This window comes from Lipotes vexillifer, unplaced genomic scaffold (assembly GCF_000442215.2).
Source record: "Lipotes vexillifer unplaced genomic scaffold, Lipotes_vexillifer_v1.1 scaffold24, whole genome shotgun sequence".
Taxonomy (NCBI): Eukaryota; Metazoa; Chordata; class Mammalia; order Artiodactyla; family Lipotidae; genus Lipotes; species Lipotes vexillifer.
The window spans coordinates 2,193,700-2,217,933 of NW_006782914.1; the positions used below are offsets into that span (position 1 = coordinate 2,193,700).

The 24,234-nt window shown below is 38.1% G+C and overlaps 1 protein-coding gene across 3 annotated transcripts in view; it reads right to left on the bottom strand.

Annotated features, from left to right (window-relative positions):
- Positions 1-24,234, bottom strand: part of GALK2 (galactokinase 2) — a 142,568-nt gene that overhangs the window by 108,626 nt on the left and 9,708 nt on the right. Inside the window, exons 1-2 of one of the 3 annotated variants that reach the window (XM_007455543.1) lie at positions 21,468-21,790; positions 5,951-6,039 (exon numbers count right to left, since the gene is read on the bottom strand). In XM_007455543.1, coding sequence (XP_007455605.1) covers positions 5,951-6,039; positions 21,468-21,514 — 136 coding nt within the window. In that variant the 5' untranslated portion in view covers positions 21,515-21,790. Of the gene's footprint in view, positions 1-5,950; positions 6,040-21,450; positions 21,791-24,234 lie in introns of those variants that run through there. The other 2 variants (XM_007455542.1, XM_007455544.1) reach the window with 2 other exon arrangements.

The window sequence follows — 24,234 nt, forward strand, 5'->3', positions numbered from 1 at the left end:
ATTTTTTTTGCCTATTATACCACAATGTTTTCTCCAAATTCCCATTTAAACTGAAGGTTGTTATTCATCAGATTTAAAAACAGAACAACAATTCAAGAAAGACGGGCTAAGCAAGCTCACTTATATTTCGCCAGGACAGGTTTGTATACGTGATTGTTCTATGGCACACATTGAGCAACTAAGAAACATAAAATGAATAAAAGATAATTCAACTGCCTAACTGCATTTTTAAATAAATATTATTCTACATATTATTACAAGTAGCAAGTCTTTTGTTTCTATATTGATGTGTCCTTTAAAATAAGAAATTAGGGTTGTTTTTTTTTAATGGATTGACAATGACAGATGGAGAAGTGGTTTTCAAAGTTGTCTCTCTCCCGAACTTCGCTCAAAAAGACAATAAAATAAAACAGTGGTTCACAAGTAGAAAACACATATTTAAATTAACAGAACTGAAATCAAAGAAGAAATCAAGAAATAGCTAGAAAAAAATGACAATGGAAACATGACGACCTAAAACCTATGAGAGGCAGCAAGGGCGGTTCTAAGTGGGAAGTTTATAGCAATAAAATCCTACTTCAAAAAACAAGAAACACCTCAAATAAACAACCTAACCTTACACCTAAAGCAATTAGAAAAAGAAGAACAAAAAAACCCCAAAGTTAGCAGAAAGAAAGAAATCATAAACATCAGATCAGAAATAAATGAAAAAGAAATGAAGGAAACAACAGCAAAGATCAATAAAACTAAAAGCTGCCTCTTTGAGAAGATAAACAAAATTGATAAACCATTAGCCAGACTCATCAAGAAAAAAAAGGGAGAAGGCTCAAATCAATAGAATCAGAAATGAAAAAGGAGAAGTAACAACGGACACTGCAGAAATACAAAGAATCATGAGGGATTACACTACAAGCAACTATATGCCAAAAAAATGGACAACCTGGAAGAGATGAACAAATTCTTAGAAAAGCACAACCTTCTGAGACTGAACCAGGAAGAAACAGAAAATATAAACAGACCAATCACAAGCACTGAAATTGAAACTGATTAAAAATCTTCTAGCAAACAAAAGCCCAGGACCAGATGGCTTCCCAGGTGAATTCTGTCAAACATTCAGAGAACAGCTAACACCTATCCTTCCCAAACTCTCCCAAAATATAGCAGAGAGGAACACTCTCAAACTAATTCTACGAGGCCACCATCACCCTGATACCAAAATCAGACAAAGATGTCACAAAAAAAGAAAACTATAGGCCAATATCACTGATGAACATAAATGCAAAAATCCTCAACAAAATACTAGCAAACATAATCCAACAGCACATTAAAAGGATCATACACCATGATCAAATGGGGTTTATCCCAGGAGCAAGGATTGTGCAATATATGCAAATCAACCAATGTGATACACCATATTAACAAACTGAAGGACAAAAAACATATGATCATCTCAACAGATGCAGAAAAAGCTTTCGACAAAATTCAACACCCATTTATAATAAAAACCCTCCAGAAAGCAGGCACAGGAGGAACTTACCTCAACATAATAAAGGCCATATATGACAAACCCACAGTCAACATCATTCCCAATGGTGAAAAACTGAAACCATTTCCACTAAGATCAGGAACAAGACAAGGTTGCCCACTCTCACCACTCTTATTCAACATAGTTTTGGAAGTTTTAGCCACAACAATCAGAGAAGAAAAAGAAATAAAAGGAATCCAAATAGAAAAAGAAGAAGTAAAGCTGTCACTGTTTGCAGATGACATGATACTATACATAGAGAATCCTAAAGATGCTACCAGAAAACTACTAGAGCTAATCAATGAATTTGGTAAAGTAGCAGGATACAAAATTAATGCACAGATATCTCTGGCATTCCTATACACCAATGATGAAAAATCTGAAAGAGAAATTAAGGAAACACTCCCATTTACCATTCCAAAGAAAAGAATAAAACACCTAGGAATAAACCTACCTAAGGAGACAAAAGACCTGTATGCAGAAAATTATAAGACACTGATGAAAGAAATTAAAGATGATACAAATAGATGGAGAGATATACCATGTTCTTGGATTGGAAGAATCAACATTGTGAAAATGACTCTACTACCCAAAGCAATCTACAGATTCAATGCAATCCCTATCAAACTACCACCAGACCCAGACAATAAAATTCAATTTGTATGGAAACACAAAAGACCCTGAATAGCCAAAGCAATCTTGAGAAAGAAAAACGGAGCTGGAGGAATCAGGCTCCCCGGAGGAATCAGGCTCCCCAACTTCACACTATACTACAAAGCTACAGTGATCAAAACAGTATGGTACTGGAACAAAAACAGAAATATAGGTCAATGGAACATGATAGAAAGCCCAGAGATAAACCCACTCACATATGGTCACCTTATCTTTGATAAAGGAGGCAGGAATATACAAGGGAGAAAAGACAGCCTCTTCAATAAGTGGTCCTGGGAAAACTGGACAGCTTCATGTAAAAGAATGAAATCATACACAAGAATAAACTCAAAATGGATTCAAGACCTAAATGAAAGGCCAGACACTATTAAACTCTTAGAGGAAAACATAGGCAGAACACTCTATGACATAAATCACAGCAAGATCCTTTTTGACCCACCTCCTAGAGAAATGGAAATAAAAACAAAAATAAACAAATGGGACCTAATGAAACTTCAAAGCTTTTGCACAGCAAAGGAAACCGTAAACAAGACGAAAAGACAACTCTCAGAATGGGAGAAAATATTTGCAAATGAAGCAACTGACAAAGGATTAATCTCCAAAATATACAAGCAGCTCATGCAGCTCAATGTCAAAAAAACAAACAACCCAATCCAAAAATGGGCAGAAGACCTAAATAGACATTTCTCCAAAGATATAAAGATTACCAACAAACACTTGAAAGGATGCTCAACATCACTAATCATTAGAGAAATGCAAATCAAAACTACAGTGAGGTATCACCTCACACCAGTCAGAATGGCCATCATCAAAAAATCTACAAACAATAAATGCTGGAGAGGGTGTGGAGAAAAGGGAACACTCTTGCACTGCTGGTGGGAATGTAAATTGATACAGCCACTATGGAGAACAGTATGGAGGTTTCTCAAAAAAACTAAAAATCGAACTACCATACAACCCAGCAGTCCCATTACTGGGCATATACCCTAAGAAAACCATAATTCAAAGAGTCATGTATCACAATGTTCATTGCAGCTCTATTTACAATAGCCAGGACATGGAAGTAACCTAAGTGTCCATCGACAGATGAATGGATAAAGAAGATGTGGCACATATATACAATGGAATATTACTCAGCCATAAAAAGAAACGAACCTGAATTTTTTGTAGTGTGGTGGATGGACCTAGAGTCCATCATACAGAGTGAAGTAAGTCAGGAAAAGAAAAACAAATACCGTATGCTAACACAAATATATGGAATCTAAAAAACAAAAAAGGTTCTGAAGAAACTAGGGACAGGACAGGAATAAAGACACAGACATGGAGAATGGACTTGAGGACACGTGGAGGGGGAAGGGTAAGCTGAGATGAAGTGAGAGAGTGGTATGGACATATATACACTATCAAATGTAAAATAGATAGCTAGTGGGAAGCAGCTGCATAGCATGGGGAAATCAGCTCAGTGCTTTGTGTCCACCTAGAGGGATGGGATAGGGAGGGTGGGAAGGAGACGCAAGAGGGAGAGGATATGGGGATATATGTATATGTATAGCTGATTCACTTTGTTATACAGCAGAAACTAACACACAATTGTAAAGTAATTATACTCCAATAAAGTTGTTAAAAAATTTTTTTAATTAAAATAAATAAATAAGTAAGCAGAACTCTAGGGAGCCACCAGATTCTGTTGGGAAGCCTACAGTGTGAGTGACAGCCTTCTGAGAATGAAGATTCCTCCCTCTGTAAAAACTGATGAAAAATCCTGGGTGAGGGGCAGGGAGGGAGCATGAACTACTGGCAAGTAAGGATAAAAACCATGATTACATTTTGGATATTTTAACAGAAAATATAATAATGCTTTTAATAAAGACCGAAATTCATTTCATCCCAAGCACTAAGTAATTAACTACTTTGGAACATAATCCCCCCTTTTTTAAAATCAGAAAATAGTCAATACATTTACTAGAATAAGAATTACTTATTCAGGAAATAACTTAGATTGGAACGCTTACTCCCAAAACTAAGTGAAACTTGGCTCTCTCTCCCCTGAGGATATTGCTTCTTTGCAGTCCTCTCACAATAGCAAAGAGTTCTTGATGACCTCCCACTCTGTTGTTTCCAGGATTTCTTCCTGTCCTCTTCCTCGGAGGCTCATACCACATTCTCTCATCTTCATCACTTTCATTTCTGACTCTCAGACATCTGCTCCTCACTGAAGACATTTGCATCTCATTCCACCCTCTCCATCCCAGTCCTGCAATGCCTGGATAACATCCAAGTAAACAACCCAGCCCAAGGCCCCAGCTTCCTAATTCCTTCACCTCTGGAAGACTTGACCTCCTCTCTGCTTCAGCTATCTACTTCCGTGGACTTGGCAAATCCAGTAATGACCACAGACCTTCTTATCACCTGGAACTTTTCTACCTGTGAAATTTTTGTTTCAAATTCTTTACTAAAACTTCCCATCCTGCCATTTCTCTTACTCCGTTTATCCTATCACCTGTTCCTCAGAGTCAGTTCTTTGCCCTTTCTGCCCTATAGGTTCCCTCCTACCTTTCTTTCTTTTTCCACCTAGCATAGATTCCAGGGTTCATTACTTCACCTACCCTTCTGACAATATCGGTGAATTCTTGATGTCATTCTGTTGTAACCTCCATCCAAAACAAAACCCCAAAGCTAGATCAAACACAGGCAACTTAGACTAGCTGAGGGGGAAAAATGAACAACTTTGCAGATTGGTACTGCTACAATTCTATGGTCTCCTGCTATAACCAGATCTCAATGTTACCAGCAAACTTTTTTTTTCCCAGTCCTCTCCTTCTCCCATCCTTGACAAAGCTGTTTCAAACTTTCTGCCATCTCCTTAAACTTCCAACACCTCCAACTCTCCCCCAAAGGAACTCCCTCAACCTTCTATACCAAAATTATACATTTACCTGCATCAACCTGCATCCTTTTCTTCCCTGCCTTCTGTTAAAAAATAGTCAAAGTGGCCCTCTTCCTATGCCATTAGACACCAGCCCTTCTTGCCTTCTTGGGAATCCTGCTCCATCAGTTCCTCCCTTTTCAGATATCTTTGACCTGTCTCTCTCCACTGATTTTACTCAATTCCCCCTCCCCACCTCATTTAACCATGCTCAAACATCTCATATTTTTAAAAACCTCCCTTATTTACTTCAAAATAAGACTGCCTGAGTTGATAATAATTGAAGCTACATTTTGGGTACATGGGAGCTCATTATATTATTCCAACTACTTTTTTATATGTTTACACTTTCCAGTACAGAAACATTTCTTTTTAATCCTCCTTTGATTTGGATTTTTCTCAGTTCCCCATCCCATTTTCTCTTGATAAAACGTATTCATTCTTCAGGTCACCACACTTTTAAAAGCAAGGAATTATTCGGTTTTCCTGTATTCTTCTAATTCAATGAGTAAATGTAAAACCATCAAAATTACTCACTGCAGTATAAAAACTTAATCTGCAGCACAGGAAAATCTGTCCATCTCTCATGAAAGTAAAGTAAATAACTGGGTCTCAACAAATTTGTAAATTTTAAAAATGAATGGACAAAATTAACATTAATAACATGGATTGGGAAAGATGAAAATATAGTGTTCCTTATGCAAAACTTATCTTGCTATAGTAGATGTATGTGAAACATTCTGTTTTTTCAGTTCTCCTGATGTACTGACAAAAATTTGGATCTTACCAAAGGAAGAAAAAATTAAGAGAAGGAACTTTTGAAATACCTATGATATTGACTCTTCCTGGTGCTCGAACATAAAACTTGGGAACAGATCCAAACTTAGAATTAAACATCTCTTTTAGCTTCAGCAATCTGAAAACAAGAGTAGAATATTTCAGAATATCCAAATAATAGAAAAACCCATAAGATACAAACACACACATTTCATATACCTACCACCATTAATTATCTTTAAAAATAATAAAAGCAAACTTTTACTGACATACTTCCTTGAAAATCCCAGGATGAAACAATACTGTAACCCGCTAAGTGACACAAGAGTATAGCTAAGCACACGGAAGAGTAAAAAATTTAATACTGATGTACACAACAGAAAAAAAATTCTTTGCTTCAACAGAATTAACTTTCTGGATAATTTCTCAATGATATTCAGAGAAGAATCTCTTTCTACTAAAAAATAATAGCATGGAGTAGTGTATTAGTTTCCTACAGCTGCCATAATAAAGTATCACAAACTGGGTAACTTAAAACAACAGAAGTTTATTGTCTTTGAGTTGTAGAGGCAAAATCAGAGTGTTGGCAGGACCATGCACCTCTGAAACCTGAAGGGGAAAATCCTTCCTTGCCTCTTTTCAGTTTCTGATGGTGACCATCAATCCTTGGCATCCCTTGGCTTGCTGCTGTATCACTCCAATCTCTGCCTGTGTCATCACGTGGAATTTTCTGTGTGTCTCTATCTGTGACTCTGTTTTTCCTTCTTGTAAGGACATCAGGCTTATTGGATTAGGGCCCACCTTAATTCAGTATGACTTCATCTTAACTTGATTACATATGTAAAGATGCTAGTTCAAATAATATTACATTCTGAGGTTCCAGGTGGACATGAATTAGGAGGGATTCTATTCAACCCAGTAGAGTCAAATGAAAACTAGACTGGATATCAGGAGACTACAGTTCTAATTCCAATGGGGGTTCTAATTCGATGCCAAAGTTTGGCAAATCATTTTCCCTTGGACCTTCTTCTGTAAAATTAGAGCATTTGAACAAGATATTCCTCATAGGCCCCTTCCAGGTCAAAAATGCTTATAATATATTTAATAATTTTACACTGTTAAATCATCTCAAGTCACTTCTATGAATACCCCCCACTGTTTGTAGTCCCACAATATATTGCATCTGAGTAATAACACCAAGACAGTAAATATTAGACCTACTATATTCAAGACATTCATTAATTAAATGATTGATCTTAAAGATTAGTTACAAGAAACAAAATCACACCAAAAAAATCTAAGAAAAAAGGAAATTTATTATAATGATAGAAAGATACATTGAATATTCTTGGAAGTTATTCACGATGACCTCCTAGGACTATGACAGCCATCAGAAACTCTAATTACTGATGTGTGGGGCTGTGTTCCAGCCCTGTTTGTCATCTCGCCTGAGGTGTCCCTGCACTGGAGCCTACAGACTTTTGGGTGGGGCTAATGGTGGCTTCCAGGAGGGCTCACACCAGTGAGTACTCCCCAGAATTGCTGTTGCCAGTGTCCTTGTCCCCACCGTGAGCTGCAGCCACACCCCTGACTCTGCAGGAGACCCTCCAACACTAGCAGGTAGGTCTGGCCCAGTCTCTTATGCTTTGTTCCCCTGGGTCCTGGTGTGCAGGAGACCTTGTGTGTGCTCTCCAAGAGTGAAGTTTCTGTTTCCCTCAGTCCTGTGGAATTCCTGTGATCAAACCCTTCTGGCCTTCAAAGCCAGATTCTCTGGGGGCTTCTTCTCCCATTGACGGAACCCCACACTGGGAAACCTGATGTGGGGCTCAGAACTTTCACTCCTGTTGGAGAATTTCTGTGGTATAATTATTTCCCAGTTTGTGGGTCTCCCACCCAGCAGGTATGGGATTAGATTTTCTTGCAATTGTGCCCCTTCTATCATCTTGTTATGGCTTCTTCTTTGTCTTTGGATGTAGGGTATCTTTTTTGGTAGCTTCCACTATTTTTTTGTCAATGGTTGTTCAGCAGTTAGTTGTGATTTTGGTGTTCTTGTAAGAAGGGGTGAGCTCACATCCTTCCACTCCATTACCTTGAGCTCTCCAGGAAGCCAGAGCTGATGTTATAGTGGAATTTTCTTCATCAGCATTCTACATCCAGCCAGATGCTAACGTCTTGTATTTGTCATACAAACATGAAGAGTATTTGTCATACAAACATGGCAGGGTAGCTCCGCTCCAGATGGTCATTCAAGGATCCAGATTTCTTCCTTCTCATCGCTTCACTATTTCAGACTGTTGTCCATTTCTGCATGCTCAAAATTGGATTGTAGGCATGTCCATGCTCTAGGTCAGATGAACCATTCTTTTTTTTTTTCCTCAGTGGCTGCCTCTCCCCATCGGCACACCAGTGCAGCAGTCGTGCTCTGCCCCCAAAAACTCTATTTAAATTGTGTGTTTGGCTCTCTCTTTCCTGTCTCATTCTTTCATCCCTCGAAAAACACCATCACCATTTCTCTTCACATTCCAGTTGCCTCTGTGAGCCTCTGAGTTTTTGCGCTTCCATCCCTTCAGTTTTCATAACACTGTGGCCTCAAGTCTAGAAGATTCAACAGCTTCAATGTCCTATATTTTCTGATTAAGTCTCTGTGTCCCTAATTCAAATTCTCAAACAGATAATCTGGTTGGCAGCATATAGGTCCTGTATCCATCCTGGTCCAATTACTTTTGGCCAAAAAGGAAAAGCTATTTGATATAAACAAGGTCACTTGCTTTAGTTACAGATATGATCACCTGGGTCCACTCCTTCAGCAGAGGTTGTGGGTGACAACAGAAGATGTGGAGAGGGAGATAATAATGGATATCTCTAGCACATCATTCAAGATAGACTTACTGGACTCCCAAGTAGATGTGCATAATGATAGCTGCCTAAATCTGATTTTCCCCATATATCCTGCAAAACAATTTAGAACAAGAACAAACAAGTGATATTTTTATTTCTTTATTATAACTAGACAACTGTACCTTTATTATAAGTAGAAAAGAATGCATAAACTTTAAATGAAAGAAAGAAAGAGGCAAAACACTGTGAGCCACTGGAAAAAGAAACTGAGTGAAAAGAGCAAACTAAGATTAATCTAAAACCACCACTAGAAAGAAAAATTACATCCATTTAAAAATGAGAGGTGTAAAAGAAGAAAATAAACTCATTGATTGCTACATAGGCAATCAAAAACTTAAAGGATACCATTAAGCATGAGAAAGCAACATTTTTTTAAGTTATGACACACAGGCATATGAAAAAGTATTATTAAACTCCTAGAAAAAAAGTACCCCAGGGAGACTGTGACCTGTGTAGTCAGGTAGACCTGGGCTCAAACCCCTTCTCGACCATGTGATGAAATTCCTTAACCTCATTCACCTTTATATGGGGTGGAAATATGAATTGAGTTATTTGGAAGATTAAATAAGGTATTGTAGGAACAGTGTCTAGCCTAGGGCTGGCATAAAGTACTTGTTCAGTAAATGGCAGTTATTATAAGCTCCTGATTCCTTGGTTCAGTACTGTTTCTACTCTGCAGCATATGAATAAGAATCCACTAGAAGCAATGAAAGATGGTAGGTAATTAAATGTTTAGTTTATATCAGGACTGGAAGCGCTATTAGAGCACTAGGGTAATTTTTATGATGCTATTGATAAATCTTGATGCTCTCTGCCTTGTATCTTCCATTTTATTGAGAGGGTTGAAACAACTTAGGTTATTTGTCCATCAGATTCTAGATAGAATTATTTAAAACGTTCATGTTTTACAATGAAAAAAATAAACTGACAAAGCAGATAGTAAGAGGTGAAGTAAGAAAAGTCCCCTGCTTTTTCAGGGCATTAAAAAGATATATAAATACAAAAGTAACCAACAGAACAAAAATATCAATCTTCCTAACTACCAAAGAAATTTCAAAAACAGATAGATAAACCAGTAAATAAACACAGAAACTACATTATAACACATAATTATAAAATAAAATGACTAAGTTGAAATCAAATATATCAGTCACATCAATAAAAGAAAGTGTAAGGAAAGACTCAAAAAGACAAAAGTAGAAAGTAATGATATGGTATATATGGAATTTAAGAAAAAAACAATGTTATGAAGAACCTAGGGGTAAAACAGGAATAAAGACACAGACCTATTGGAGAACAGACTTGAGGATATGGGGAGGGGGAAGGGTGAGGTGTGACAGGGCGAGAGAGAGAGACATGGACATATATATACTAACAAACGTAAGGTAGATAGCCAGTGGGAAGCAGCCGCGTGGCACAGGGAAACCGCCTCGGTTCTTTGTGGCTGTCTGGAGGGGTGGGATAGGGAGGGTGGGAGGGAGGGAGACAAAGAGGGAAGAGATATGGGAACATATGTATATGTATAACTGATTCACTCTGTTATAAAGCAGAAACTAACACACCATTGTAAAGCAATTATACCCCAATAAAGATGTTAAAAAAAAAAAAAAAGAAAGTAATGATATGGGGAGCAAAAAAACAGTAGACCTGGTTAACAAATTAAACCCTGGGTTTTTAGGGGAAAAATTAACAAAATAGACAAGCCACTAGCTAATGAATTAAGAAAATGGGGGCTGAGAAAGCATAAATAAACAAAATAAGAGATAACAAGGATGAGATAACATTAAACAAAAGAAATTTTAAAAGTCATAAGAGACTACTTTGTAGATCTCTATCCAAATTTATCCAAATAAATTTAAACTGTAATAAAGAAACTGACTCCATTTTTTGATGTTTACAGCTTTTGATGTTTGATGTTTACAGCTTTTGAGCTTCAACTCTCCCTCTTTCCCCTTCTGCCTCATATCAAGCAAGTGGATAAGAAAGCCCAGGTGCTCTCTCTTTTGTCACCAACCAAACCACAGCACACCAGTTCCATCTCCTAGCCACTACAAAAACCTCAAGCTAGTCTCCTTTCCTTGCTCTCTCAAGCCATTTTTGGCCAGCTTGGGTGACCTGCTCTGCCCTCCCCAGAAAGCCTCATTATGTGAGTAATAAACTTTTCATACCCTCTTGTTCATGTGGTATTATCAGTCTCAACATCCGAACCAAATTTTTGGGTGGGAATCCATCCTGTTTCTGTGGTATGGCCACAACAGAAATCCTAAAGAAACAGATAATTTCCTAAGGAAATACAATTTATAAAAACAGATCCATTTCCATAGAAGAAATAAAGTCATCAAAGAACCACCTCACACATATGCATTAAGCCCAGATGTTTTACAAGAGAGTTCTACCCAAGCATGAACATCAGATAGCCCATATACTCCAAGAGTTGTTCCAGAGCATTGAAAAATAAAGAAAAGTGGCCTAATTCTTGTTATGAAGCAAGTGTAACATTGATACCTAAACCAGACAGTCCAAGAAAATACAACTACAGACTAATGTCACTCCTGAATATTAATGCAAAAGTACTTAATAAAATATTAGTAAACATAAGGACCATATTAAGAAAATAATTCATATCAAGTAGCATTAACTCCAGGAATGAAAAGTTGAAAATATTAAGATAATCCATTAAAATAATATATCATAATAAATCTAAGGAGAAAAAAATTATAGGACTACTTCCATAGGTGTTAAAAAGCTCCCAATAAAATTTATTCCCAAAGGTGTTTATCTTAACATGATTACATATATCTCAGTCTTAAATCCAAAGCTAATTAATGAGGAAGTTCTAGAGACATTTCCACTAAGATCAAAAACAAGACAAAAAGTTCTACTATCTCCACATCTAATCCACACAATACTGGAGGTATCAGCCAATGAAATTAGACAAGAGGAATCAAGAATCAAAAAAGAAGTAAAGGGCTTCCCTGGTGGCGCAGTGGTTGAGAGTCTGCCTGCTGATGCGGGGGACACGGGTTCATGCCCCGGTCCGGGAGGATCCCACATGCCACAGAGAGGCTAGGCCCGTGAGCCATGGCCACTGAGCCTGTGCATCCGGAGACTGTGCTCCGCAACGGGAGAGGCCACAACAGTGAGAGGCCCGCGTACTGCAAAAAAAAAAAAAAAAAAAGAAGTAAAATTATCTCTACTTGGAGATAATATAGTAGGATGCCTAGAGAGTCCCAGAGAATCAATTATAAAACCAACTTAGGGACTTCCCTGGTGGCACAGTGGTTAAGAATCCGCCTGGCAATGCAGGGGACATGGGTTCAATCCCTAGTCCAGGAAGATCCCACATGCCACGGAGCAACTAAGCTGGTGTGCCACAACTACTGAGGCCTGTGCTCTAGAGCCTGTGAGCTACAACTACTGAGCCCGCGTGCCACAACTACTGAAGCCCACATGTCTAGAGCCCATGCTCTGCAACAAAAGAAGCCACCACAATGAGAAGTCCACGCAACGCAACGTAGGATATCCCCTGCTCACTACAACTAGAGAAAGCCGTGCACAGCAACAAAGACCCAACACAGCCAAAAATAAAATAAATACATAAATAAATTTTTTAAAAATAAAAATAAAAGACAGCTCATCCATGATATTGCTGGGAATTGATTTTCACGTTCTTTAAAATAAATAAATAAAACCAACTTAAATAATTAAGAATTCACAAATATAGCAGGATATAAAATGAATACTCAAACATGAATACCCTTCATGTGCAAAATCAATGACCAGTTAGGGCTATAATGGTAGAGCAAACCTTGTTCATAGCAACAAGAAAAGACTAAATATTTAGGAATAAATTTAACAAGAAATGTGCAAAATTTATTTAAGTAAAGCTTTAAACACTCTTGAAAGACATAGAATAGACTCAAAGAAATGGAAAGACATCCCTTGTTCTTGGATAAGATGACCCAACATCATAAGGATAGTTATTCCCAAGTTAATTTATAAATTAAATTAATTTAATTAAATCCCCTCCAAAAAAATACCAACAAGGTTTTCTTATAGAGATAGACAAGTTGATACAAAAAATCATGTGGAAAACAAATATGCAGGAATAGTGGGAAAAACATTAAAAAAGAACAACTGTGAGGACGGAGTAACCCTACCAAACATTAAAACATACTATAAAGCCTCTGTAATGACAACAGTGAGGTACCAGCACATAAATAGACAAGCAGACTTCAGTAGAATAAAAGGTTCAGAAATAGATACAAGTACATACAGAAACTTAGTATATGAGGAAAGTGGCATCTCAAATCACAACGCAAAGATGAACTTTTTAATAAACAGTGGTAGTACAACTGCTTAAACTTTTGGGAAAGATAAAATTAGGACCATCTCTTACACAAGAATAAACTCCAAATGGATCAGGCACTAGAAGAAAACAAATGAATTTCAGTATAACTCAACATAGGGGAGAGGTTTTCTAACTATGACTCAAAATTCTGAGGCAATTTTTTTTAACTTGACAAATTTGACTATATAAAGATTTTTTAAAACATTTACATGGGGCTTCCCTGGTGGCGCAGTGGTTGAGAGTCCGCCTGCCGATGCAGGGGACACGGGTTCGTGCCCCGGTCTGGGAAGATCCCATATGCCGTGGAGCGGCTGGGCCCGTGAGCCATGGACGCTGAGCCTGTGCGTCCGGAGCCTGTGCTCCGCAACGGGAGAGGCCACAACAGTGAGAGGCCTGCGTACTGATAAAAAAAAAAAAAAAAAAATTTACGTGGCAGAAAATGTTATAATCAAAGTCAAAAGAAAACTAGCAAACTAAGAGAAAATATTTACAACATGTTACAGATATATTCTATTAAAAAAAAAAACTGAAACCGTAACACTTCTAGAACAGAACACAGGCAGAACATTCTTTGACATAAATTGTAGCAATATTGTTTTGAATCTGTCTCCTAAGGCAAAAGAAATAAAAGCAAAAATAAAAAAATGGAACCTAATTAAACTTCAATGCTTTGGCGCAGCAAAAGAAACCATCAATAAAATGAAAAGATAACCTACTTTCATAGCAGCATTATTTACAATAGCCAAGATATGGGAGCAACCTAAGGGTCCATCAACTGATGAATATGATGGATAAAGATGATGTGATATATATATATATATATATATATATATATATATATATATAGATGTGGTATATATATATATATACACACACATACATACATACACACACAACAGACTACTCAGCCAGAAAAAGAACGGAAATCTGCCATTTGCAACAATGTGGATAGACCTAGAGAATATTATGCTTAGTGAAATAAGTCAGAGAAAGACAAATACTTTCACTTACATGTGGGATCTAAAAAGTAAAACAAACGAATATATATAACAAAACAGAAACAGACTCACAGATATAGAGAAAAAGTGATTGGTTACCAGTGGGGAAAGGGGAGGGCAAGATAGAGCTATGGGATTAAGAGATACAGACTACTATGTATAAAATAGATAAGCAACAAGGATATATTGTACAGCACAGGGAAATATAGCCATTATTTTGTAGTAACTTTAAATGGAATATAATCTATAAAAATATTTAATCACTATGTTGTAAACCTGAAACTCATATAATATTGTAAATCAACTATACTTCAACTTAAAAAACTCAAAAACTGAGTGAAAAATGACCAAAAACTGGATAGAAAAATGTACAAAAGATATGAACAGAAAATCCATACTAAGAGTAGTTCATAAACGGGCCTTAAACACATGAAATTAGAGAAATGCAAATTAAAACCACACCAAGATACTATAAGAATTGTGAAAATTAAAAAGTAACAACACATTCTGTTGGTGAGGTTCTGTGGAAACAGGCACTTTTCTACATTGGGTTGGGAATGCAAATTGGTACAACACATTTGGAGGGGGACTGGGCAATATCTAACAAAAATACATTGGCACTAATTTTTTTTAATAAATTTATTTTATTTATTTATTTTTGGCTGTGTTGGGTCTTTGTTGCTGTGCACGGGCTTTCTCAAGTTGTGGTGAGCGGGGGCTACTCTTCGTTGCTGTGTGTGGGCTTCTCATTGCAGTGGCTTCTCTCATTGCAGAGCACGGGCTCTAGGCTCACAGGCTTCAGTAGTCGTGGTGCATAGGCTCAGTAGTTGTGGCTCGCAGGCTCAGTAGTTGTGGTGCACGGGCTTAGTTGCTCTGCAGCATGTAGGATCTTCCCGGACCAGGGCTCGAACCCATGTCCCCTGCATTGGCAGGCGGATTCTGAACCACTGTACCACTTGGGAAGCCCCCATTGGTACTAATTTTTACCCAACAATCCTATGTCTAAGAATTTACCCTGAAGGTATTCTCCAGCAATATGAAAATACATATTCATGAGATTATTCATTGCAGAATTGTTTGCAATTGCAAAACACTAGAAACAACCTAAACACTCTTACATAGGAGAATGTTTGAATAAAGTACGGACTATTTACAAAATGAAGTAATATGAAACTATTAAAAAAGAATATAGTTTCTAGAAATTTTTCTCAAGTGATTTCCAGAAATATTTTGTCATAAGAAATATGCAGGGCTTCCCTGGTGGCACAGCGGTTGAGAGTCCGCCTGCCGATGTAGGGGACAAGTGTTCGTGCCCCAGTCCGGGAAGATCCCACATGCTGCGGAGCGGCTGGGCCCGTGAGCCATGGCCGCTGAGCCTGCGCGTCCAGAGCCTGTGCTCCGCAATGGGAGAGGCCACAACAGTGAGAGGCCCGTGTACCGCAAAAAAAAAAAAAAGAAATATGCAAAGTGAAACGTTGAGATGGCCTAGAAGCATTAACATGCCAGTAGCAATGAGCATCCCTAGTGCTCAGATCTTGGTTTCAAAAAGAAATCAGAACTCTTTGCAGAAATAATGCCAGAGCTGGAGCAGAGAGGGTTTAATACAATCCTGGAACATATTGCCGTGCCAGAAAGTAAAGAAGTGCTCAAACAATGACAGTAACATGTCAGAAGGACACAGGAGCCCACAAAGTAAGCTCCCACTGCCCACTGAGGGATTAAAATTCCTCCTCCCCCATCGATTTTGACAGGACAGAAAAACAGAAAAAAGAAACATAAAACATCGTTGGAAATAATCCCCTTAACAAGGCCTAGAAAATATTGAGTTAGTTCTGTAAGACCTTAAAAACAATGATCTTTTTTTTTTTCATAAATGGTTCTAACAATAGAAGCTGTGGAAAGCCTTCCCATCTCATTTTGGAAATAGTATAAGCCAGATGCTAACACATAACAAGAATAGCTCCCAAGGGCTCCCTGATGGCACAGTGGTTAAGAAGCCATCTGCCAGTGCAGGGGACACAGGTTCGAGCCCTGGTCTGGAAGATCCCACATGCCGCAGAGCAACTAAGCCCATGTGCCACAACTACTGAGCCTGTGTTCTAGAGCCCACGAGCCACAACTACTGAGCCCACATGCCGTAACTACTGAAGCCCACATGCTGGAGCTTGTGCTCTGCAACGAGAAGCCACCACAATAAGAAGCCCGCGCACCGCAATGAAGAGTAGCCTACATTTGATGCAACTAGAGAAAGCCCACGTGCAGCAGTGAAGACCCAACGCAGCCAAAAATAAGTAAATAGATAAAAATAAATAAATTTAAAAAAATAGCCCCCAAAAGCAAACTATAGGCTACTCTCATTTGTGAAAATAGGTACAAAAACTCTAAATAAAATATTGGTAAATTTAATCCAACATACATTATTTTATAATATATGTAACCAGAGCTTATTTCAGGAACATAAAGAGAGTACCAGGAAATATGCTGATTAAATGCACTAGTCTAACAGAATAAAAGGGAAAACTCTATAACTCCATGATCCTCTCAAAATATGCATATATATGTGTATATATATATTAAATAGCCATTCCTAGTTTTTAATAAAATTTTAAATTAAAAAAATAGCTCTTAACATGCTAGAAGAAAATGTCCTTAATTCAATAAAGGATACTTGCCAGAAATAACAAACACCATATTTGGTGACAAAAATATTAGAAGTTTTCCCATTAATCTCAGAATCAAGACAAGGGTGCTATCATTCAACACTGTAACATACTACATAAAATATAAACTGTCTAGGGCCTCCCTGGTGGCACAGTGGTTGAGAGTCCACCTGCCGATGCAGGGGGCACGGGTTTGTGCCCTGGTCCGGGAAGATCCCACATGCCGTGGAGCGGCTAGGCCCGTGAGCCATGGCCACGGAGCCTGTGCTCCGCAACGGGAGAGGCCACAACAGTGAGAGGCCGGCGTACCGCAAAAAAATAAAAATAAAAATAATAATAATTTTATATATATATATATATATATATATATATATATATAAACTGTCTATACAACAAAAAACATCATAAAGTCAAAGGAAAATTGCTAAACTGGGAATAATATATATAATACACATAAAACAACAAATGAGTTTATCCAAAAATATATACACTCATACAAAAAATACATAAAGAGTTCCTAAAAACTAACAAGAAAAAACAATCTAATAACATCTTTTTTTTTTAGGGCCATTTGGCAGCAACTATTAAAATTTTATTTTTATTTTTTGAAACTATCAAAAATTTTAAATGTGCATTACCTCTGACATAGATTCCATTTTCATGAACAAGCTTAAAGAAACATAAAAAATGTTCAAGGATAAATGTATACAGATTTTTACTGCAGCATTGTTTGTGAGTGAAAAATTGGCAACTTAAATGTACACTCTAATAATTGAGTGGTTAAATAATGATATTCATACTATTAAATACTCTCAGCCCTTAAAAAGTGAAATATATCTGTATAGAGTGATATACCAGAATCCCTAAGAAATATTATTAAGTGAAAAAAGTAAATTACAGAAAACCAAATATGATTCCACTTATATTAATATAATACAACTCTTATTAAAAAATGTTAACAATGGGACTTCCCTAGTGGTTCAGTGATTAAGACTCTGCGCTCCCAATGCTGGGGGCACAGGTTCCATCCTTGGTCGGGGAACTAAGAACCCACACACAAAAAAATGTTAACAATGATATTATAAAGATACAATGACACCAAAAGAATATAATGATATTGGGCTTCCCTGGTGGCGCAGTGGTTCAGAGTCCGCCTGCCGATGCAGGGGACACGGGTTCGTGCCCCGGTCCAGGAAGATCCCACATACCGCAGAGCGGCTGGGCCTGTGAACCATGGCCGCTGAGCCTGCACTTCCGGAGCCTGTGCTCTGCAACGGGAGAGGCCACAACAGTGAGAGGCCCGCGTACCACAAAAGAGAAAAAAAAAGAATACAATGATATTACAAGGATACAAAACAAACCAAACTTCTAAGAAGGGAAGTGAGAATTGGCAGCACAGGATAAGAATCAGATTATGAGAAAAAGAACTGTGCAATTCTCAGGCTTTACTGAATACATTTTTAAATAATCCAAATCTTTCATGTTAAGAATGTTTATACAGCACCATTAGTCATAGAGCCAAAAGGTGGAAATGACCCAAATGCCCATCAATTGATGAATGGATAAACAAAATGTAGTATATCAATACAGTGGAATATTATTCAACCATAAAAAGGAATGAATACTGATAACATGTTACAACATGGATGAACCTTGAAAACATTATATTAAGTGAAAGAAGACAGTCACAAAAAAAATATATTATATGATTCCATTTATTTTAAATGTCCAGAATAAGCAAATCTACAGAGACCAAAGGTACATTAGCAGTTGCTTAGGGCTTTCGGGGGATTGGGGAGGTGATAGCTTAAGGGATGCTGGGTTCTTTGATGCGGGGGCAGTGATGAAAATGTTCTAACTTTGATTATGGTGATGGTTGCACAATCCTGTGAATATACCAAAAAACATTTAATTGTAAAATCTAAACAAGTAAACTGTATGGTATGTGAATTATATATTAATAAAGCTGTTACCGAAAAAATAATAATAATCCAACAGTTTAAAACTTAATCCCAAAGAGAAGGAACAGAATGCAAAGAAATTTAGAACAGTGGTTCTAAATGCAAAGAAATGCTAAGAATGCAAAGGATGCTAAGAATGCAAAGAAAGAACAGTGGAATCTGAAGTAGTCTTACAGTACAGGGTGCAAGCAAGACTGGGATGCAGAAAAAAAATTAGAGTTTCTATTTCTATTTGATTTTTAAAAATGAATGAAAAAGAAATTAAGTTTACTAAATAAAATATATAACGTGGTTGACTAGTCCCTTTACTCAGAGGGTCATGTGTCCTGTGAAGCTGAAGAGGCATTGCCAACTAAAAATTGGCACTTGCCAGCTACCTCTACAAGGATTAAATCACAAGCTGCTGTGACTGCTGACCTTCAACACATCCTGAAAGGAGTTCAGGGTGTAGATCAGGAATGAGGCACTCCGTGCTCTGGGAAAAACCAGCAGAACAGGCCTTCAGATAGTTAGATATTAACAGGAGAAGATTTTAAGAGCCCAATTCTTGTATCTCCTCATATCTAGAAAAGCACTAAAATCCTTCATGGTGACATCTGCTCCTTGTGACTATCAGCAACCTTCTGAAAAAATGTGTGCTTGACTGCATGTATCCCCCTTCACCAAAATCACATATATACAGATATTCCCCCCTACCTCTTCAGAGCAGTTTCTCAGAGCTATCTGAAATGCTGCTTCCCAGGCTATAGTCCTCATTTTGCCCCAAATAAAACTTTTTTTAATATTATGTCTTTTAAAATTATTTATTTAGTTATTATTTGTTTGTTTGGCTGCATTGGGTCTTCGTTGCTACACGTGGGCTTTCTCTAGTTGCGGTGAGCGGGGGTTACCCTTTGTTGTGGTGCACGGGGTTCTCATTGCGGTGGCTCCTCCTGTTGTGGAGCACAAGCTCTAGGTGTGCAGGCTTCAGTAGTTGCAGCATGTGGGCTCAGTAGCTGCAGCACGTGGGCCCTAGAGCACATGGACTTCAGTAGTTGCAGCACATCGGCTCAGTAGTTGTGGCTCGCAGACTCTAGAGCTCAGGCTCAGTAGTTGTGGCACACGGGCTTAGTTGCTCTGCAGCATGTGGGATCTTCCTGGACCAGGTATTGAACCTGTGTCCCCTGCATTGGCAGGCAGATTCTTAACCACTGAGCCACCAGGGAAGTCCTCCAAATAAAATTTAACTAACAACTCTCACGTTGTGTATTTTTTTCAGTCGACAACATCCTGCAGAAAGAGCAGGAGTTCCAAAAAAGACAGTCTGATCTTGGGGCCCTCATACATTTTTTTTCCCTTTCAGCATATTGCAGCATCTGACAAGTAAGGTGGGTTTATAGATATACTATCTAGATTTAACTGAACTCACCCCTGATAAAATGAATAAGTGGCTGAAACATTACTTGAAGTTAATAACTGTATTAAGTGAAAAAAAAGGAAATGGCAAAGTGCACACTTACCTATTATATGAGCTCTTCTGTAGCTTGCACACTTACCTGACCATTATATGAGCTCTTCTGTAGCTAGCACAGAACACTAAACATTAACAATAAATATTTGTTGCAGGAATAAATACTGCAAAGGTCCTTAAAGGAAAGAAACAACTCTAAGGAAATTAAGTAAACAATTCTTCACTTTTAGTACATGTTGCCATCATCCCCCTTCTCACAGGGTAACTACAGAAATATTGAGCATTATGAATAAAACGGCATAAAATGGAAACAGAAGAATATATGACATTCATGAGTAGTCTAAGGCCGTGTTGCTATCCATAATCAAAAATTACATTTCTTTCTGGTAACTAAAGACCCACTCTTTGCTGGCTCAAGGGTGAAAAAGCATTCGCAAGTTTCAGTAAGCTGTAATATTGTCGACTGTCGCGTGACAGTCATAAACCAGGAAGCAGGAAGAACTTTAGGACAATTTTAGAGAAAAAAGTTAGCAGGGAATAAAACTTAGAAACAGCAAAGAGGGAGCAAAGCCAACCTTAGAAAAGCTATAGGACTAATACATCGCAGGTGGAGGCTTCATTCTATGAGATTTCTGTCCTATGTCAGAAAGAAGTACTTCCACCAAGTATTTGCAAGATGCCCTCAAATGAAAATATCCTCTACTTGGTATCACTTAAGCTGTTGGTTATTCCGTAGCTAGGTACTGGCAGCAGATTAATTCCCTAAGTGACCAGGCATAGATTACATGATTTGTTTAAAAGGATGCAGAGACTAAAGGGGGTTTTTGGTTTGGGGGGTCGTTTTTTGTTTATTTTTGTTTTGGCTATTTGCTTGTTTTCAATGAATATTTTAGAAAGGAGACTTTAAAAAGCACTATCGGCTAGCAGGCAAAACAAAGAAGAGATTCAAAGTTAATTGGGGTTTTTCTGCTAAAGCCCAGCAGAGTGTCCCACCCTTCTGCAAGAAAAAGGTAAAAGAAGGATCTGCATGGATGAAGCAAGACATACAAGGCTGAACAGTGTTTGCGGCGCGGTCTTCTTGCAAGTCCAACCAAGTGGCCTTATAATATCCCAAAGATTCTGTCTGCTCCCGGGGGCAAACGCTGCGCCTCAGTGAAGGGCCAAAAGGCCTGACACCATCTACACCTATCCAACCCAAGTGATCCCAAAGCGCGGCATCTCCTCTCCCCCACCTGGGATGTTCTGCCACCTGGACTCGACGCACGGCAGGGCCCTCCGTAGCCATATTTCGCTCATCTTTCTTTATCTCTGCAGTTTCAACCGGCGAAGCAAGGCTTCCGAAGTAATCGCGAGACATCTGCAGCAGGAGCCCTTTCTTCCGGGCGACACCGGCACTTACTCCGCGGAAATCCTGCCTCTTCGCTGAGGTGGCTGCTTCCAGTCGGCCCCGCCCGTGGCTCCTCCTCCCTGGGCTCTGAGGCTCCGAGCCTTCCCAGCCTCTGTCAGGTACTGCCACCGTGCTGCTCTGAGCCCCCGGGGACCCGGGGCACGCAGGAGTCCCTGATCCGAGCAAAGCCGAGGTTTTCTTTCTGCGCCCTGGGCCCAGAGCACATCTGAGCACAGAATTACAACCTGGCACCTCAGTTTGCCTTTTTTTCTTTTTTTTAAATTAAGTTAGGGGTCTTTTTTTTTGTTTAATGACCAGCAGCAACTCCCCCCAATAACAGTAAAATATTTAGTTATTGCTTCTTAAATGGATTATTTCAAAAATCAGGCAATATAAAATTGATGCGGCACTCGATTTAAACATATTTGCATTTATTTCCATAATAGAGGAATTGGTGGGCTTTCCTAGAACATAATAGTGAAAAGAAGAAAATACATGTCTATCAAACTGCAAGATACTCTTAGCATCCAGTTCAACACCTTGATTTTTCAGTTGCCTAGAGAAATCCCAGATACCCTACCTATCTCAAGAAGCACACCACCTCCACCCACCTCATCACTCTACCATATTACTGTTGTCTTTCCTTCATTGTTCTCACAAGTTCTGCATATTTATTTGATGTATTTATTGTCTGTCTCACCACTTCCACCATCACTACCACTAGAAGGTAAGCAATTTGAGAGTAGAAACTGTGTATCCCCAGCACCTAGAACAGTACTTGGCACACTGGTTTTTAATCAATAGGTAAGATGAACTGAATGAATGACTGAAAGGGAAAATGACTCGCCTAAGGTCGCACTGTTAATTGGTAGCAAAACTTGAATTAAATTTCAGGTCTATTAACTCTAGTGTACTTTGTACCTCAGAATGCTGAGATTAAACCCAAGTGAAGCCAGCTACCAATACACCTATCCCAAGGTTTCCTAGTTGAGGGAGTTTAGGCCAACATGCCCAAAACACTAAGGGTACAGGCATACCCCAGAGACATTCAACAAGTTGCCACTGCAGAACTTCTATATGTGTATGCTGGGGAAGGGGAAAGGGGAAATGAAGGCTAAAGTGTGAATTGACAGTAGCAAAGGTAAGCTAAAACGGTTGCAGCCCCTTGGCACATCCCTGACTTATTACTGTAAATGAAACAACATGGAAGCAACGTTACTCTGGTCTCAGGGGTACTTTCTCACTATTATTTCAGTCCCTCATCACTTTCAAATGAAGCGATTATATCTCCTCTTTTTGAACCCCAATAAATCCCAGTAGGATGCTTATTGTGGTTTACTCTTGAGTAAGAGGAGACATCATTGTCACTTCTGTAAATAGGTTTGAATGTGGAGAGAACTTAAGTGAGAAAATATGTAAAACTTTTCGGAACATGAGTAAATATGGAAAAGGAAAGAACATTTTTTATTCAGATATATTTCTAACATACCTTTTATGGTCATTGAAAAATAAGTAAATTTTGAAGCTCTGAAAGTACTGTTTTGTTTTGTTTTTTAATCGTCCCAAACAAGCTCATTTCACACAGTTTACTTGTTCCCGAGGCTTGCAGGATCTTAGTTCCCTGACCAGGAATTGAACCCAGGCCCATCAGTGAAAGCACTGAGTCCTAACCACGGGACCACCAGGGAATTCCTTTCCAGCGCTTTCACTGCCGGGGGCCTAGGTTTGGGGTTCAATCCCTGGTTGGGGAACTAAGATCCTGCAAGCTGTGCAGCACAGCAGAAAAAATAAATAAATAAACTAATTAATTAATTTAAAAAGAAAGAAAGAAAACAGTGACTATGAACACTCTGGTTCATGAAAGAATATTTTCTATTAAATGTGTATTTGATGGCCAAATATTAACTTTGCTAAATGAAACCTGATAGCAAATCATTAATTTGGATCTTGTATCCATTTGTACTGCAGTCTCAGCAAAACTGATACAGACTAGAAAGCACCTTACAGAGCAACTAGTAAAACTCCCTTTTTTGAATGATGGACTCAAAGTGAAAGAGTAAGGCTGGAATCAAAACCCAGGTCCTAGACTCCTAGCCCAGCCTACTCTGAATGTGTGACCTCTGATGAGACCCCAGTGAAGTATGCTTAAAAAATATTATTGAAACAATTAGTAATTTTTGTCCACAAATTAAAATGTATACATTGTAATTTTAATAAAACACTGCTTTTAAAATAACCTATTCTGAAACTACTAGAGAACCCCAAATAGAAATCAAAAGCTAAAATTAACATGACTTTCTTATACTATCTTCCTTATGCCAGGCTTCCTTATATGTAAGTAAGCACTTCACATATATTATTATCTCTTTAAATCTTCCCAACAACCCTTATGAAGTGAAAAAGGATTGTTTTTTTGCCAATTTTAAAATACTACTTTGGTTCTTATTAGATATATCTGATAGTGAAAATGTTTAATGTCTAAATTTTACACAATGTTTATTTTCACAAATCTTGAACCTCTCAGTTCTTTATTTTTTGCATATGGACACACAATAAGGTTTAGAGTCTAAATTATAAACTAACAGAGTATTTCATGACAGATTCCCTTTTTTTTTTTTTTTTTTTTTTA